This window comes from Aricia agestis, chromosome 2 (genome assembly GCF_905147365.1).
Source record: "Aricia agestis chromosome 2, ilAriAges1.1, whole genome shotgun sequence".
Taxonomy (NCBI): domain Eukaryota; kingdom Metazoa; phylum Arthropoda; class Insecta; order Lepidoptera; family Lycaenidae; genus Aricia; species Aricia agestis.
In genome coordinates this window covers 9,747,901-9,762,928 of record NC_056407.1, presented here as the reverse complement: position 1 = coordinate 9,762,928, position 15,028 = coordinate 9,747,901, and the positions used below count along the sequence as shown (strand labels likewise).

The following is a 15,028-nucleotide window of genomic DNA, read 5'->3' as shown; positions in this document are numbered from 1 at the left end:
TTATACTAACGGTTTCGACAGCAAAAAATGTAATTTAAGCTGCATTTTGTACTGTGTTTTATAATAGCATAACTAGTTATATGACCGAGCTTTGCTCGGTATTCGATAAAACACGAATAAAATGACATTTGCTAAAAATGATTCCTACCTATACTTATACTGAATTTCATGAAAATCGTTGGAGCCGATTCCGAGATTCCAATTATATTATACTCGTATATACAAGAATTGCTCGTTTAAAGATATAAGATATTAAAGAAACACTTTACGTAACATTATTTATTGTTTTATTAAACCAATATTTCAATGTTTTTTCTTTTCGTTAACTGGTGCTGGTGTGAAATTAGCATCAATTTCGGTGCAGGAGAAGTTGCACTCGTCATTGTAGAAGACGGATTTGAATGTCATGTTGCCATACAAAAACTCTCCGCCGTAGTAGGCCTTCGCGACGTCGTCTATGTCGATATCTATGTGATATTTACCCTGAAAGGTTGCAAATAAAGTACATTAATTTCATCAAAATCGGTACAGATGTTTAAAAGGTCTACAAAAACAGGACACTCCTGGAAATATTACATACCTACATAGGTGGGGGTCAAATTGATAAGTTCGTTTTTTGTAAGTCGGTTATTAACTTACTTTTTGAAATTCGCACCTCTGTGTCGCATTCAGTATAGTTTGAAACAATCCCTTCATGTACAGATGGTCACATGGTTTCTTCATTTGCAGTCTCAGGAGCGGCTGTTTGTTCATTGTTATACTTACTTTGCCCTGAAAGTTGTTTAATTTATTTAGGTTGGGTTGCACCAGAGGCGTGGTTAAAGTTAAAGTTATGGTTATAGTTAAGGCTAATTTAACTTTAACCTTAACTTTGACCGCAGAATTTGACAGAAGACAAGGCTTTATAAGAACGTGGACGGGGGCGCTGCTGATAAAGGAGAACTGTCAAAAATGGCGTTTTTGTATGATGACAGCATTAGTTCCTTTTTTCGCCACGTGCATTTATAGCCTTGTCGAGCTCTATGGTTATGGTTAAATATGGCGTCTTGATGGCGTCCATTTTTAACTTTAACCAAAGATTTGACATTTGGCATTGTAGTTAAAGTTATAGTTAAAGAAAGTTGCTGCAACCCACCCTTAGTAAACTTCTTAAAAACATACAACGGAGTACGGACTTTTGTTTTTATTAATGGATGAAGTGGCTAAGGTTAACTAACATTTTTGAATTTTTTTTGCATAAATGAAAGCTTAGGGAGTATAAAAATGTACCTGAGGAAAATAACATCCAGAGTTTTTACGCAAATCATTTTTTCGGCCCTCAAGCCTCCATTTATGCAAATAACAACAAGCATTTAAAAATATTAGTCAGCTATTTCATTCACTGAAGTCTTAAAATTCTACTAATTTATAGTCAACTTGAAGAAAATTACCCGGTTTGGAATATTCGTCTTCACTATTTCAATCGTATAGTCCAAGTGCGTGCTATTTACCACATTGGCAGATATTTTACAACAATCTAAACGCTTAGGTCCTTTGCATAAATTTAATCTCAGTATTTTCAATTTAAATTTTCCCTAAAAAACAAATAAAAAATTAATAAAATACAAAAAAAATTGAAAATGTTTCGGATGAAATTGAGATACTGACATACTCTTGAGGTTTATGCGTATAAATTTGATCAAAAACATATAAAAAATATAGTACACAAATAAAATATTTATACATTTTGATACCTAGGACTACAATATTATAATATTGTGTATGAGAAATACAATCACAGTCCTACCACATTGTAATTAGAGATACTTTATTCAGATAGGCTTGTCACACACATTTATAACGTGGGAGAGCCATGCTTTGGCACGAATGGGCCGGCTCGACCGGAGAAATACCACGGACTCACGGAAAACCGGCGTGAAACAGCGCTAGCGCTGTGTTTCGCCGAGTGAGTGAGTTTACCGGAGGACCAATCCCCTACCATTTTCCCTTCCCTACCCTCCCCTATTACCCTATTCCCTCTTAAAGGCCGGCAACGCACCTGCGTCTTGCAGCTCTTCTGATGCTGCGAGTGTCTATGGGCGACGGAAGTTGCTTTCCACCAGGTGACCCATCTGTTCGTTTGCTCCCTTATTTCATAAAAAAAATACATAATAATTATGTAAATAATATGGCATAAAAATAATTCACATTTCACTAGAAACTTTTTTAGGCGTAGTTTCTATAAATTTATTTTGGTGAAGATCTATTATAAGACTAGCTGTTTGACCGAGCTTTGCTCGGTATCCGATGAAAATGAGATTTTCGAGAAATGATTCCTAGCTAGATCGATTATATACTAAATTTCATGAAAATCTTTATATATGTCGCAGGGAAAAGAGGATATCAGGGATTTCACGATATCTCTAGGGATATCACGACATCCCGGCAGATGCCGAATGTTCTTGTTTATTACGTTTTCTTACTAAAAATATCTAGTGATATGTCATTTCACTAAACTAATTCTAGTGAAATATCAGAAAAGCGGATACCACCGCTCTAGTACCCACACGGGTACTTTGGTAGGATCATCTAACATCTTACTCTAACAAGTATGATGTTAGATGATCCATGCGTCGGATGGGCATGTAAAAAGTCGGTCCTGCGCCTGATCTCTCGCCAGTCGTGTCGGTCTTCCGTCCCACTGGGTTATGCAAGTAAAGGAATAGAGAGATTGCTCTTGTGTACTGCGCACACATTTGGGCGCTATAAAATTTCTCCTGCGTAACTGGAGTGGTTTCAAAGAATCCAGCTACCGTCGCCGAAACCGGTGTGGAAGTTATTATTATTATTATCACACGTGTAATGCAAATACAGCAGATCTGAGGGGACATCACCAAATCTCTGAATCATACAGTTGAAACCAGCTGAGGGTTCTTCATCAGATGCTTCAGACCTTTGATCGTCGAATGCAGCGGCCCACCAAGTTGAATATTTTTTGTACAGGTGGCATGTCGATCTCTAATAATTTGGTTAGGCTCTTGTCTTTTCTAATCACGGTGACCCTGTTCAGAAAACACAGGTACACCAGGTACTCCAGATCTTCGATTAGTTTTTAAGGTTCCGTACCCAAAGGGTAAAACTGTCTCTCCGCCTGTCTGTTTCCAGGCTGTATCTCAAGAACCGCTATAGCTAGACGAGCCGCGCCAGCTCGACACGCATTTGTTTCACTTCCACTAGTGCCCGTGTGGGCACTAGAGCGAGCGAGAAAAATGCGTGGCTCGATTTTTATTCGGCGGTATCCGCTTTTCTGACATTTCACTAGATTTAGTTTAGTGAAATGACATATCACTAGATATTTTTAGTAAGAAGACGTAATAAACAAGAATATTCGGCATCTGCCGGGATGTCGTGATATCCCTAGGGATATCGTGAAATCCCTGATATCCTCTTTTTCCTGCGACATATATAACGATAAGATTTAGATGTTCCGCGCGGCTTCGCCCGCGTAATTTAGGAATTTCACGCAAGAAACATAATAGCCTATGTCCCTTCGTGGTCTATTCTTCATGTTTGCCAAATAACGTAAAAAATGATCCAGTAGTTCTTAAGATAATAAGCAATTTCATATAATTTCCCCCAATTTTTCCACACGTTCCTCTATTTCTTCGCTCCTATTAGTCTTAGCGTGATAAAATATAGCCTGTAGCCTTTTTCGATTAATGGGCTATCTAACACTGAAATAATTTTTCAAATCGGACCAGTAGTTCCTGAGATTAGCGCGTTCAAATAAGCCCTTAAAAATAATTTCACCCCGTTTTTTCCACATTTTCCTCTATTTCTTCGCTCCCATTAGTCTTACCGTAATAAAATGTAACCTATATCCTTTCTCGATAAATAAGCTATCTAACACTGAAATAATTTTTCAAATCGGACCAGTAGTTCCTGAGATTAGCGCGTTCAAATAAGCCCTTTCAAATAATTTCCCTCGTTTTTTCCATACTTTTCTCTATTTCTTAGCTTCTATTAATACTGGCGTGATAAAATATAGCCTATAGCCTTTCTCAATAAATGGGCTATCTAGCACTGAAAGAATTTTTCAAATCGGACCAGTAGTTCCTAAAATTAGCGCGTTCAAATAAGCCCTTTCTAATAATTTTCCCCCGTTTTTTCCACATTTTCCCCTATTTCTTCGCTCCTATTAGTCGTAGCGTGATAAAATATAGCCTGTAGCCTTTCTCGATGTGATGAACTATCTAACACTGAAATAATTTTTCAAATCAGACCAGTAGTTCCTGAGATTAGCGCGTTCAAACAAACAAACTCTTCCGCTTTATAATATTAGTATAGATTACTTGAATCTGTGTCTGCCCTTAGATGGTAAAGATAGTTCCTGTCAGCCATCGTTTTAATAAATACATTGTTCCTGTTATTATTTTTGCCTGTTTTGTCACAATTACTTTGACTATCAATACCCCAATTAGGTACTTTAATAACAGTGTCATCACTATAACTGAGTACTGACAAAAAATTGGGTTCAAAGCTGATCTCACATTAATTTCTTTTGTCAGCACCGTACGCGCCGTGTGCGTTGAACGCACCGCATAGTACCTACACCACATAGAAAAGGCGGCGCGTATGGTGCGGACAATGGACGTGCGGACGAATGTGCGAGGTTTCACATCATTTCATACAACGAATTCTAAAATAAAGTTAGGTTAAAGTTGCGCGTCCACTGGATCGGAATTGGAGCGTACGGAGCGTCGTCATTTACGAAATGCCGATGGGGTGCGTCCACTGCATTCGCATTCAGCATCGACAATTTAGTTATTTTTAGTCCGTCATAGTCTGTTAACGTGCATTTTCATTATGGAGAATAGTGACGAGGATATTGTTGTAATTAGCTGTGTTTTATCAGAAGAGGAAAAGAGAAACAAGAGGAAACGAAGTTCATTATTTGCCGAATTTCATCCCAAATATTGTATCTCCTCAGTTGGTTATCATAATGTTGATGTTTTAGATTGTAAAGTTCTTCATATATTTCCACTAAAGTAATTAAAATATCGTCATTCATCGTGAATAAGTATTTATGTAAAGCCGTCGCGTCGTCGCAAACACGTTAGAGCTTGAAACCATCGGAATCCGGATGACGCGTTCACTGCGGATGACGTCATCGGCATAAATTTCGGTCTCAGGCACAGAAATGCCGATCCAGTGCACGCAGTACCATACAAATAAATACAAAGCAACAAATCCGTATTCCGATCAGGTGGACGCGCAGCTTTAAAGCTGATCATCGCACGTTCGTTAGCACCGTACGCGTCTTACGCACCGCATGGTATACGAAATGCGGCGCGTACGGTGCGGTGCGGACGAATGTGCGAGGTTCCACAAATTCTAAAATGCAGCGCGATCTGCGCGTGCGTGCTAGTAAATAATGTGCGATCACCTTTTTGCGTTATCTCCAAGTTGGACCACGATGACCACATTGCGAACTAGTAAAGGGGCATACTTGTCCATCATTGTGTAATTGCGAACGCTAAAGACATCTGAGCAACCATTGTGGCAATATTTTAATGCATCATTTGTAGTGATTCATAACCCAACACTGATGATGCCTAATACTGTATTATTATTATAGAGTATAGAGTCAGAAACACATGCTATAGATGGAGTGCGCTACTAATAGGATGGTTTATTTTAACACAAGATATTTTCATAAACGTAGGTACTATCCAATGAGTTTCTAAAATACTAGAGTAGCAATGTCTTACAAAAGATTCTCAGAAATGCGTAACCACTTTTTTGTTCAAAAGACAATGTCAAGTCATATATTCGTTATGTCATTATGTATGTGAGATATGCCTGCAGGCATCTTCGAAGTGGCAACGCGTTGCTACCGTAAACTTCCAATCTAGTTACGTTAGTAACATAGAATATCATTGGTACTATCAGAGCAGTTGATTCATAGGCAGATGACCTACGACAGATGATGGACCTGCGTAATTTGGTCGCGTTATGTCAAACCCGGCCGACAGATCACGTAGGTCTATCAATCATTTCCTTTGATGGTACACTCTTGATAAATAAGCAAGGTGTTCCACAACGTTTTTTCCGGGATAAAAAGTAGCCATTGTCCTTTCCCGGGACTCAAAGTATATACCAAATTTCAGCAAAATCTGTTCAGCGCTTAAGGCGTGAAATGTAACAGACAGACAGACACACTTTCGCTTTTATAATATTATTATGGATATGGATAAATATATAAAAATAAGTCGGGTTTTCCTTCCTGACGCTATAACTCCTGTCGGAGATAATTATATTCAAACCAAAGTTACGAGGGTTCAAAAATACGACGAAACGTTTCGAGAAAAGGTAGGTAGTGCCCGTGCGCGCTTCGCTTGGCTCATCTTGGCGGGGGCACTCCCGTGCCTCCAGATGAGATAATTATGGAGAATAGTGACGAGGATATTGTTGTAATTAGCACGAACCGATTTCCACGGCTTTGCATTCGTTGGAAAGGTTCTGTGAGGTCTATAGAAAAAAAAACAGAAAAAACTTCAAGAAAAAAGCAGGAAAAATTTTTTATGGCAAAACACCGTTGCCGGGACAGCTAGTGGATAATAAAATAACTAGACAAATAAGTTTTCAGTACCTCTGTTATGTTAATGATGATTTATTGTGGAAGTTGACATTACGATGCGATATCGTTCCTTCGCCCCTAGTGTAGAGTTAGAAATCATTTAGGATAATTCCCAGTTTCCAACTTGAAAATAAACATGTTTTATTCGTTGAATGAACGTTAAGTGGGATTTTGTCTAGTAAGTACTGGATTATACTGATTGCTGATAGAAAGAAAAGAAAGAAAGAAAGAAAAATAAATTTATTTGGTATTTAGCATCTTACAAAAATAATTCTTAACTACTAATACTATCCTATGTAATACCAAATTGGTTCCCATTCAGCAATGTTGCGAACGGATCCGCAACGCTGATTTTCAATGGACACCTTACTTTTACTTAAAAACATAAAAATTATAAAAATCCTTACTAATCATAATGTGACAAAATATTATTGTATTTAAAGCTACTTTAAAAAATAAGTAAGTGTATAAGTTTATAATAAAACAACTCCTGAAGGATTGGTGACATTAACATAATATAGAAGTTATCTAAGTACAGTCTATTTCTAACCTAAAACAGTAGGTACATACAGCATCTTAGATATAATATTTTGGTTAATTATTAATAATTAGCAAACTAACAACATAGATAAAATATTATAATATAGAATAGGTGCGACACACTAAATGCTAGGTTATTTAAGTTTTCTACATCGTGATAATTTTTTTACTTATTTTGGTAAGTAAAAATATAAGTTAGTGGCAGGAAGCTGTGGGAGGTTATTTATAGATAAAGTAGTATTCAATCAAAATGTTTATGATATGACTTAATGGAGTAAAAAGGAAATAATATTCAATTGGAAAATAAGTTTGAAATATATTTTATCTTTATTTTTAACATACAATTTAATTATTAACACTAATACAGTGCATTATTATTATTAGGGTAATATAAATAGTAAAAGTGGCGACAATCATCTTTTTTAACCGACTTCAATTCGACGCGTATACGTATGAAATAAACACACCGGCAAAATTAGAGGAACATAACAAAATTTTCAATTTTTTTTTAATTGTTCACTGATTTTTATATATTTATTTATTTATTTACTAATTGATTATTAAAAAATAAATTTTATATAAATTTAGAGCATAAAAACGTGAAAAATAGAAAAAAAATCAGCAAAAATCATAAAATTAAGAAAATCTTTGAAATTTCAGTAAGTAGTAAGTTTTTAAGATAAATTCTCCATTTTTATTAAAGAAATGCCATGTTAAAAGCGTGTAATGCTGATGTCATGCCTTCTATGGATCTCAAGAGGGCCTGGATACGCCATTCCATGCTTGCATTTTAATTGTCAATCATTTCCTGTGGGATATTCTCCTACTCCTCCAGTAGCGCCAACTCGAGCTCCTGGACACATTTTGGAGCTGGAGTTTTAACTCGTACCGTTCACCCATTGATGTGCCACACGTCTTCAATCGGATCCACATCCGTAGACCACGCTGGCCTCTCCACCTGGGCTACGCCAGCATCGTTTAGGTAATAATGCCCGATTTTCTTACTCTATGGACGCACATAAAATTGAAATTACTACCTAAAACTGTGTAAAAGACACACCATGCAGTTCCAGGATGTCGGTGCTATAGCTCTTTACTGTCAAAGTACCATCATCTATAATCATCAGCTCCATGCGGGCTCCAAATCATATGCAACTCCAAACCATTACGAAGCCTGCATCATAGGCCACTGTTTCCGATAAGTTTGATGGCCTGTAGCTTTCCTTATAATTTATCCACATTCTTTATCGCCTGTCAATACAATGTACACAGAATTTGCTCCCATCACTGTACAGCACAAGATTTCACTCACTTGTCTAATTTTGATGTTCACGCGCAAATCTTAGCCTGGCTCTTCGGTGTCCTGTCTCAAGTTTTGGTGCCCTTGCTGGCACTTTTGAGTTTAATTTAACTTCTTTGAGTCTTCTTCTTACTGTACAATCACTTACACGTTCATCTTGGACCTGTTCCGACAGGTTTCGTGTCTGCATAGCAGTTTGAGGTCGATTTCTTAAGTTTTATTTCCTTACAAAATGGTCATCCTGAACCATTGTCACCCGATATCTGCCTTGTTCTCGTCTCCGAACGTAAGATCCAGTCTCTCTGAAGCGTTGAAATTTAACGATGAACCACGGAAGCCGACACACCTAGCCTGACTGACCGATCGGTAGGTGTGACCTTTCTCTATCGTGGTTACAGCTCTAGCTGTCACAGATGCTGGGAAATCACTAATTTTGTATCTAAGCAATGTGTTCTTCCAAAAACCAAACAATCAAATGAGCTGAGCATACCTTGCACCCCGCTAAAACGCCATTCTTATCAGGAACACTTACAACGTCAATAATCGAAAAACACTTATTAGGGCATAATTGCTATAAAAACCTGTCAACTTGCCAGTTTTGTTCAATATTTTATTTCTTGAATGAGCTTAGAAGCTATAAAAAAGGCTTTCAGACAGCCCGGCCCACTTGAGTTCAAGTTTTGGCCCTTTTTACCAATGTTCCGCTAATTTTGCCAGTGTGTGTATTTCCAGAACTGCCCAGTTTTTGTATATGTTAGTCTATTTCAGTGTCTGAACAAATGTGACAAATTTCAAAAGTGTATGTTCTTATGTTTTTATGTTTGTGTTTGCATATCTCCGGAACTACGTACAGCGGATTTAAGTACAGTGTAAACTCTATATAACGACACTGAAGGGACCGTACATTTTATGACGTTATATGGAGTTGTCGTTAAATGGAGAGAAGAAAAATCAATACTTTTTCGTCATTATACAGTGATTTTCTTTTACTAACCGTATTTTGAGTTTGAAAGTTTATGTATAACTGAGAATATTAAAACGAATAGATATTAATAATCCATGACTCCTTAATCCTTATTATTAGTTAGGGACTAGGGTCTAAAACAGCCTACATGTGCAATCAATCTCAATTTGTAAACAAAAGGACTAAGAAATTCTAATGACTCTAAGAAATTAGAAAGTTCTGTATGCATAATGCCGATAGTCGAGTTTATTGTGGGCTAGGATGACAATGCGACAAAAAAACGTAACAGCTGTGCAGTTTTTACTAATTTTAGTAATTTAAAAGGTACTTCTTATTGTTCAATTGTTGTAATGCTGACGTTATTGAGAGTGGGTGTGATGCTATGTAGAGTGTACCATTGTATGGTAGACAAGCTAAACCAACCAAAGTCAATTGATTTCGACGCTTTAGAGAGTTTGTCGTTAAACAGAGTGACGTTACATGGAGTTTACACTGTAATTCTTTTTTTGTTGTACAAGGTATTGTTCAACTAAGAGAACACTAGAAGTTTTATCAAACTCGGTTCAGTAGTTTTTGAGATAAGGCATTTTGAATTCGCAATTTTTTTAATGAAATAAGGGGGCAAACGAGCCAACGGGTCGCCTGATGGAAAGCAACTTACGTCGCCCAATGGACACTCGCAGCATCAGAAGAGCTGCAGGTGCGTTGTCGGCCTTTTAAGAAGGAATAGGGTAATAACTAATAGGGGAGGGTAGGGATGGGAAGGGAAGGGAATAGGTGAGGGTAGGGAAGGGAATAGGGTAGGTGATTGGGCCTCCGGTAAACTCACTCACTCAGCGAAACACAGCGCAAGCGCTGTTTCACGCCGGTTTTCTGTGAGAACGTGGTATTTCTCCGGTTGAGCCGGCCCATTCGTGCCGAAGCATGGTTCTCCCACGTATGAATTACGTACAATTTTGAAGTCGGTTTTATCTTTTTTCTTTTTAAAATACAAACGGTCATACCACAAAAAATAAACATCTGTTTAACAGTAATTGTTTTGAGACCATTTTGTACCGAATTTTTCTCTAATCAACTGTTCAACGGGTGTTTAAGTCTTTTGTAGTAAGACCGTATTATTTTAATAATAATAATATAATAATGGGAATTTTAATAATAATATATAATAATTAACGCCTCTGTGGTCTAGTGGTTAGAGCGTCGCTCTCGACTCCGGAGGTCGTGGGTTCGAATCCCGCGTTGGAAACATGTTATTTCCAAGTTTGGTTAGGACAATGCAGGCTGATCACCTGATTGTCTGACAAGTAAGATGATCCATGCGTCGGATGGGCATGTAAAAAGTCGGTCCTGCGCCTGATCTCTCGCCGGTCGTGTCGGTCTTCCGTCCCACTGGGTTATGAGAGTAAAAGGAATAGAGAGTGCTCTTGTGTACTGCGCACACACTTGGGCACTATAAAAATTACTCCTGCGTACCTGGTCTGGTTTCAATGAAACCGGCCACCGTCACCGAAACCGGTGTGGGGAGTATTATTATTAATATAATAATATCTATGGACGCTTCACACCACGTCAGTCTGGCCCCGTGCTAAGTACCTGAAGGACTTGTGTTACAGGTACCAGACAACGGAAATATATTTAATACTTTTATACTATACATAAATTTAAGATTTTTATATCATACACATATTTAATACACATCCAGATCCGGGAACATTGATAACTTTTAGTTCCGTCGGCGGGATTCGAACCCGCGACCCCGGCTTGAGCTGCCACACACTCAACCACTTGAGCCACAGAGGTTTTATTTTTCAGGTGAGAAATTGCTCGTTACTTCCGTACAGATGAAGTTGCACTCGTCACTGTAGAAGACGCTTTTGAACATCAGGTTTCCGTACAAGAACTCTCCCCTGTAGTACTCCCGGTATATTTTGTCTAAGTCGAGGACTTTGTGGTATATACCCTGAAACATTTTAAAATTAGCAATCCGTTGGAGGCGAAAAAATATTTGCTTTTCGATCCTGGCTTTTAGCCAAGACGTTATCTTTATCCTTTCATTATAGAATCGCCGATCAAAATATATGAAACTGACATAAGCGACATTCGACTCATGTTATGTCAATTCTATACACTTTGATCAGCAATTCTCTGATTCCATTCTCTGATTTCGAGCGATAAAAGTCGAGGCAATAAAGATTACGTCTTGGCTAAAGGGCCTGGTTATCGATCGGACGAATCCTCCTGGTTAAAGTCCTTTCTAAAATCCCCTTGATATGGCTACGAAGAAAGGCTATAAGGGTTTTTGACAAAGCTTCTAAAAAACTAATAGTTTATTTTTTTACTGCTGTATTTATTATAATACTAGCTGTTGCCCGCGACTTCGTCCGCGTCAACATAGTATAATAACAAAATATATGGATAGTCCGCTAACAAATATGAAAAAAGTAAAATATAACCTCCTCCTTTTTGGAAGTCGGTTATAGAGTAGCCTAAGTTACACCTTACTACATTAGCTATCTACCAAATGAGCGTCCCGGGTGGCCTAATCGGTAGACCTTCGATTCGCACTCCTAGAGGGTGCAGGTTCGAACCCGGGCGGAGGCGTGTACCTATGAGACATTTTCTGATCTCAAGTACATAATACGGACGCTCGTACGGTGAAGGAAAACATCGTGAGGAAACCCGCACAAAGTTGGTCCCAGACGTATTGACTAGTTCTTTCCTCTGGACTAGGCCGACTATGTTGTGAGAATGCCGTATGCGCTTGGGCAACCATACGGTCATTTAAAAAATCTTGTCCCAGGCACTACAGTCTACAGTATTTTAAGGAGTGGTTATTTCGCTCTGAAAAATACTGTATAAATCATCCACAACGGATGTAAAGGCCTAGTTTTTTTTGTCTACCAAAAAAAGTTTCAGAGATTAGCCGGAACAAATAGACAGACAGACAGACACACAGACAAAAATTGTAAAAAAATGTTGTTTTGGTGTATGTATCGTATATAGATTCATATTATGCATGTAGTAAAAAACGGTTCTTTCAATATTACAAACAGACACTCCAATTTTATTTATATGTGTAAGATGTATAGATGTATAGAGTATACAGGGTGTAACAAAAACAAGTGATAATACTATAGGATGTGTACGTGTTCCTTGTAGAGAGGTCACTGTGAAAGTAGCAGCTCTGAAAGACGAAAAAATTTTTTCACTTTTGTATGGGCAAGGGCCCGAGCGTCACGAGATTTGATGGTTTCAAGGATAACGGTGTTTACACTAACATTTTGTATATAGGATCCCACCAAAACATGAAATGTAAAAGGAGCCAAGCAAAATACTGCAAAGCTATTCAATACTTCTGTCGTAAAAAGTTTTCAGATCACATTCAAGCCAAGCCTTCAACTTATTTTGTAATTTAAATCAACATTCAGTAAAGGTATCAATAGATTTCTTTATTTTATAATTATTATTATAGTGGCTTGGCTATGAGCACAAGAGAAACAAATATAAGACTGCATTTGTTTGGAGGAGTTCATACTTACACAGATGGCAAGCGTAAAGTGTTTTAGTAATGTAACGACTAACGACACATGTGGCCGATGGTACGAAATAAATCCAATTAGTCGCTGATTATTTCCTTAGTGCTCATTGCCAAGCCACTATAATAATTATAAAATAAAAAATCTATTGATACCTTTACTGAATATTGATTTAAATTACAAAATAAGTTGAAGGCTTGGCTTGAATGTGATCTGAAAACTTTTTACGACAGAAGTATTGAATAGCTTTGCAGTATTTAGCTTGGCTCCTTTTACATTTCATGTTTTGGTGGGATTTCATTTCTTTTTTTGAAGGTTTTTTTTTCTTTTCTTTTCAGGTCACGTTATAACTTTTCTGTGTTTAGCTTAGCACCTCTATCTCCTTTATTATTATTTCTTTGAGGCTTCGTTACTAGTTAGGTCTATAGGTGGACAACGTAATTAATAATTATAATTCTGAGTTCTGAGTCGACTATTATATTCATATATAATTGACTCTTAAGCTTTATACTTGAAGGTGGTCATTTAAAACTCCCATATCGAGCGAGTTAGGAGTGTATATCGCAGTACTGATTACATTTATATTTAAATCGAATTTTAATACGTAAAACAAATGTTATGCAGTCGAAACTCATACTGATCTTGCAAAGTTACAAACATAAAAATCTTTTCTTTTATTTAATAAAGTATTTTATTATGATTATATTATTTTTCAGTTTTTAGGTTTCCCTGCCCGAAGGATGAAAACGGGACCCTATTATTAATAAGTCTTCGCTGTCTGTCCGTCGTGCATCCATATGTCACCAGGCTGGATCTTGAGAACCGCAATAGCTAGTTGCAATTTTCACAAATTATGTATTTCTGGTGTCGTTATTAAAATCTAATAGTCCAATTAAAATAAAATAAATTATTAATGGACCTCATACAACAAACAGGATTTTTTTCCCTTTTTTGCTCTATATCCATAATGGTAACAGTAAAGTTTTTGAAATTTTCAGGATAGACTTAATTGTATTTTAACTTTAATAATTAATAATAAAAATTAAATAAACTTATTATTTAAGGGGGGCTCCCATACAAATTTACAGTACGGAACCCTCTGTACACCAGTCCGACTCGCACTTGGTCGGTTTCATAATTTTTCCTTTCATTATGAATAAAGACCTATCCGAGTACCAAATTTCAAGGTTCTAAGTCTGCTTAGAATTTTGATGATTTGTCAGTCAGTGAGTGACAAAACGTAGTAACTTTGACCATCCGTAACTATTAAACTATTTATCGAAATTTCACGAAATTTGGAAGTCGAGCTAGTTTTAATATTTCCTCCTAGTGGCCAAAATTCTAAATCCCTTGTTTGTTAACATCGAAGATAAAAGGGGTGTGAAATAGCCGCGAACCGCTTCGAGAAAAGTATGGTACCTTTGCTAATAAGATTGGCTGGGGCACGGCCGTGCCCCCAGATACAGCTGTATAAAGGATACTGACTAGATGTGTAGTAAATATTATGATCTAGGTGCACGGTACTGCACCCGCCAAGTCGAGCGCGAATTCTAAAAATTTACGGACTCAAATTACCTCCATAACAAATTCCAGCAAAATCGGTTTGGGCGTGAGGAGGTAACCGACAGACAAACAGACACATACATAGATAATATTATGTTATTAACAACTGACTAATTTGCATTGTATTTGAACTGCACTAATTGTCTATCCATGAAAGAATGAACCAAGAATTAATGTTCTCACTTAACAGTGAGAACATTAATTCTTGGTTCATTCTTAGGCTCTGAAAAAATCTTGGATTTAAAGTTACCCGGTTCATAGTATTCTTCTTCAGTATTTCCATTTCATAGTCAATATGCGTATTGTTAAATATCTGAGCAGATAACTTACAACAGTCTTCTCTCTTAGGTCCTTTGCATTGGTTAATTTTTAATATGCTCAATTTAAATCAAATATTATAAGTTAATGAAAAAAAATGAATAATGGCATAGCGATATAATACATACGTAATCTTTCGCTGAGTGCGTGTAAATTATTACGGAAGTGTAAAAAACTAAAATTCTGAG

The 15,028-nt window shown here is 37.1% G+C and overlaps 1 protein-coding gene across 1 annotated transcript; it reads right to left on the bottom strand.

Moving 5' to 3' along the window:
• Positions 1-303: 303 nt before the first annotated feature.
• Positions 304-14,805, bottom strand: LOC121736768. The gene is made up of 4 exons (XM_042128155.1): positions 14,773-14,805; positions 1,431-1,574; positions 640-771; positions 304-483 (listed from the first exon to the last, which is right to left on the bottom strand). The coding sequence occupies exons 1-4, from the start codon at positions 14,803-14,805 to the stop codon at positions 304-306; spliced, it is 489 nt and encodes a 162-aa protein (XP_041984089.1).
• Positions 14,806-15,028: the final 223 nt, after the last annotated feature.

Bases quoted from the DNA above. Each gene is read 5' to 3' on its own strand.
- LOC121736768 (XM_042128155.1), bottom strand. From the start codon at position 14,805: ATGGAAATACTGAAGAAGAATACTATGAACCGG. The intron at 1,575-14,772 runs GTAACTTTAAAT...TTTGTTTTTTAG, and splicing joins AGAAGAATACTATGAACCGG to GGAAAATTTAAATTGAAAAT. The intron at 484-639 runs GTAAGTTAATAA...GCAACCTTTCAG, and splicing joins AGAGGTGCGAATTTCAAAAA to GGTAAATATCACATAGATAT.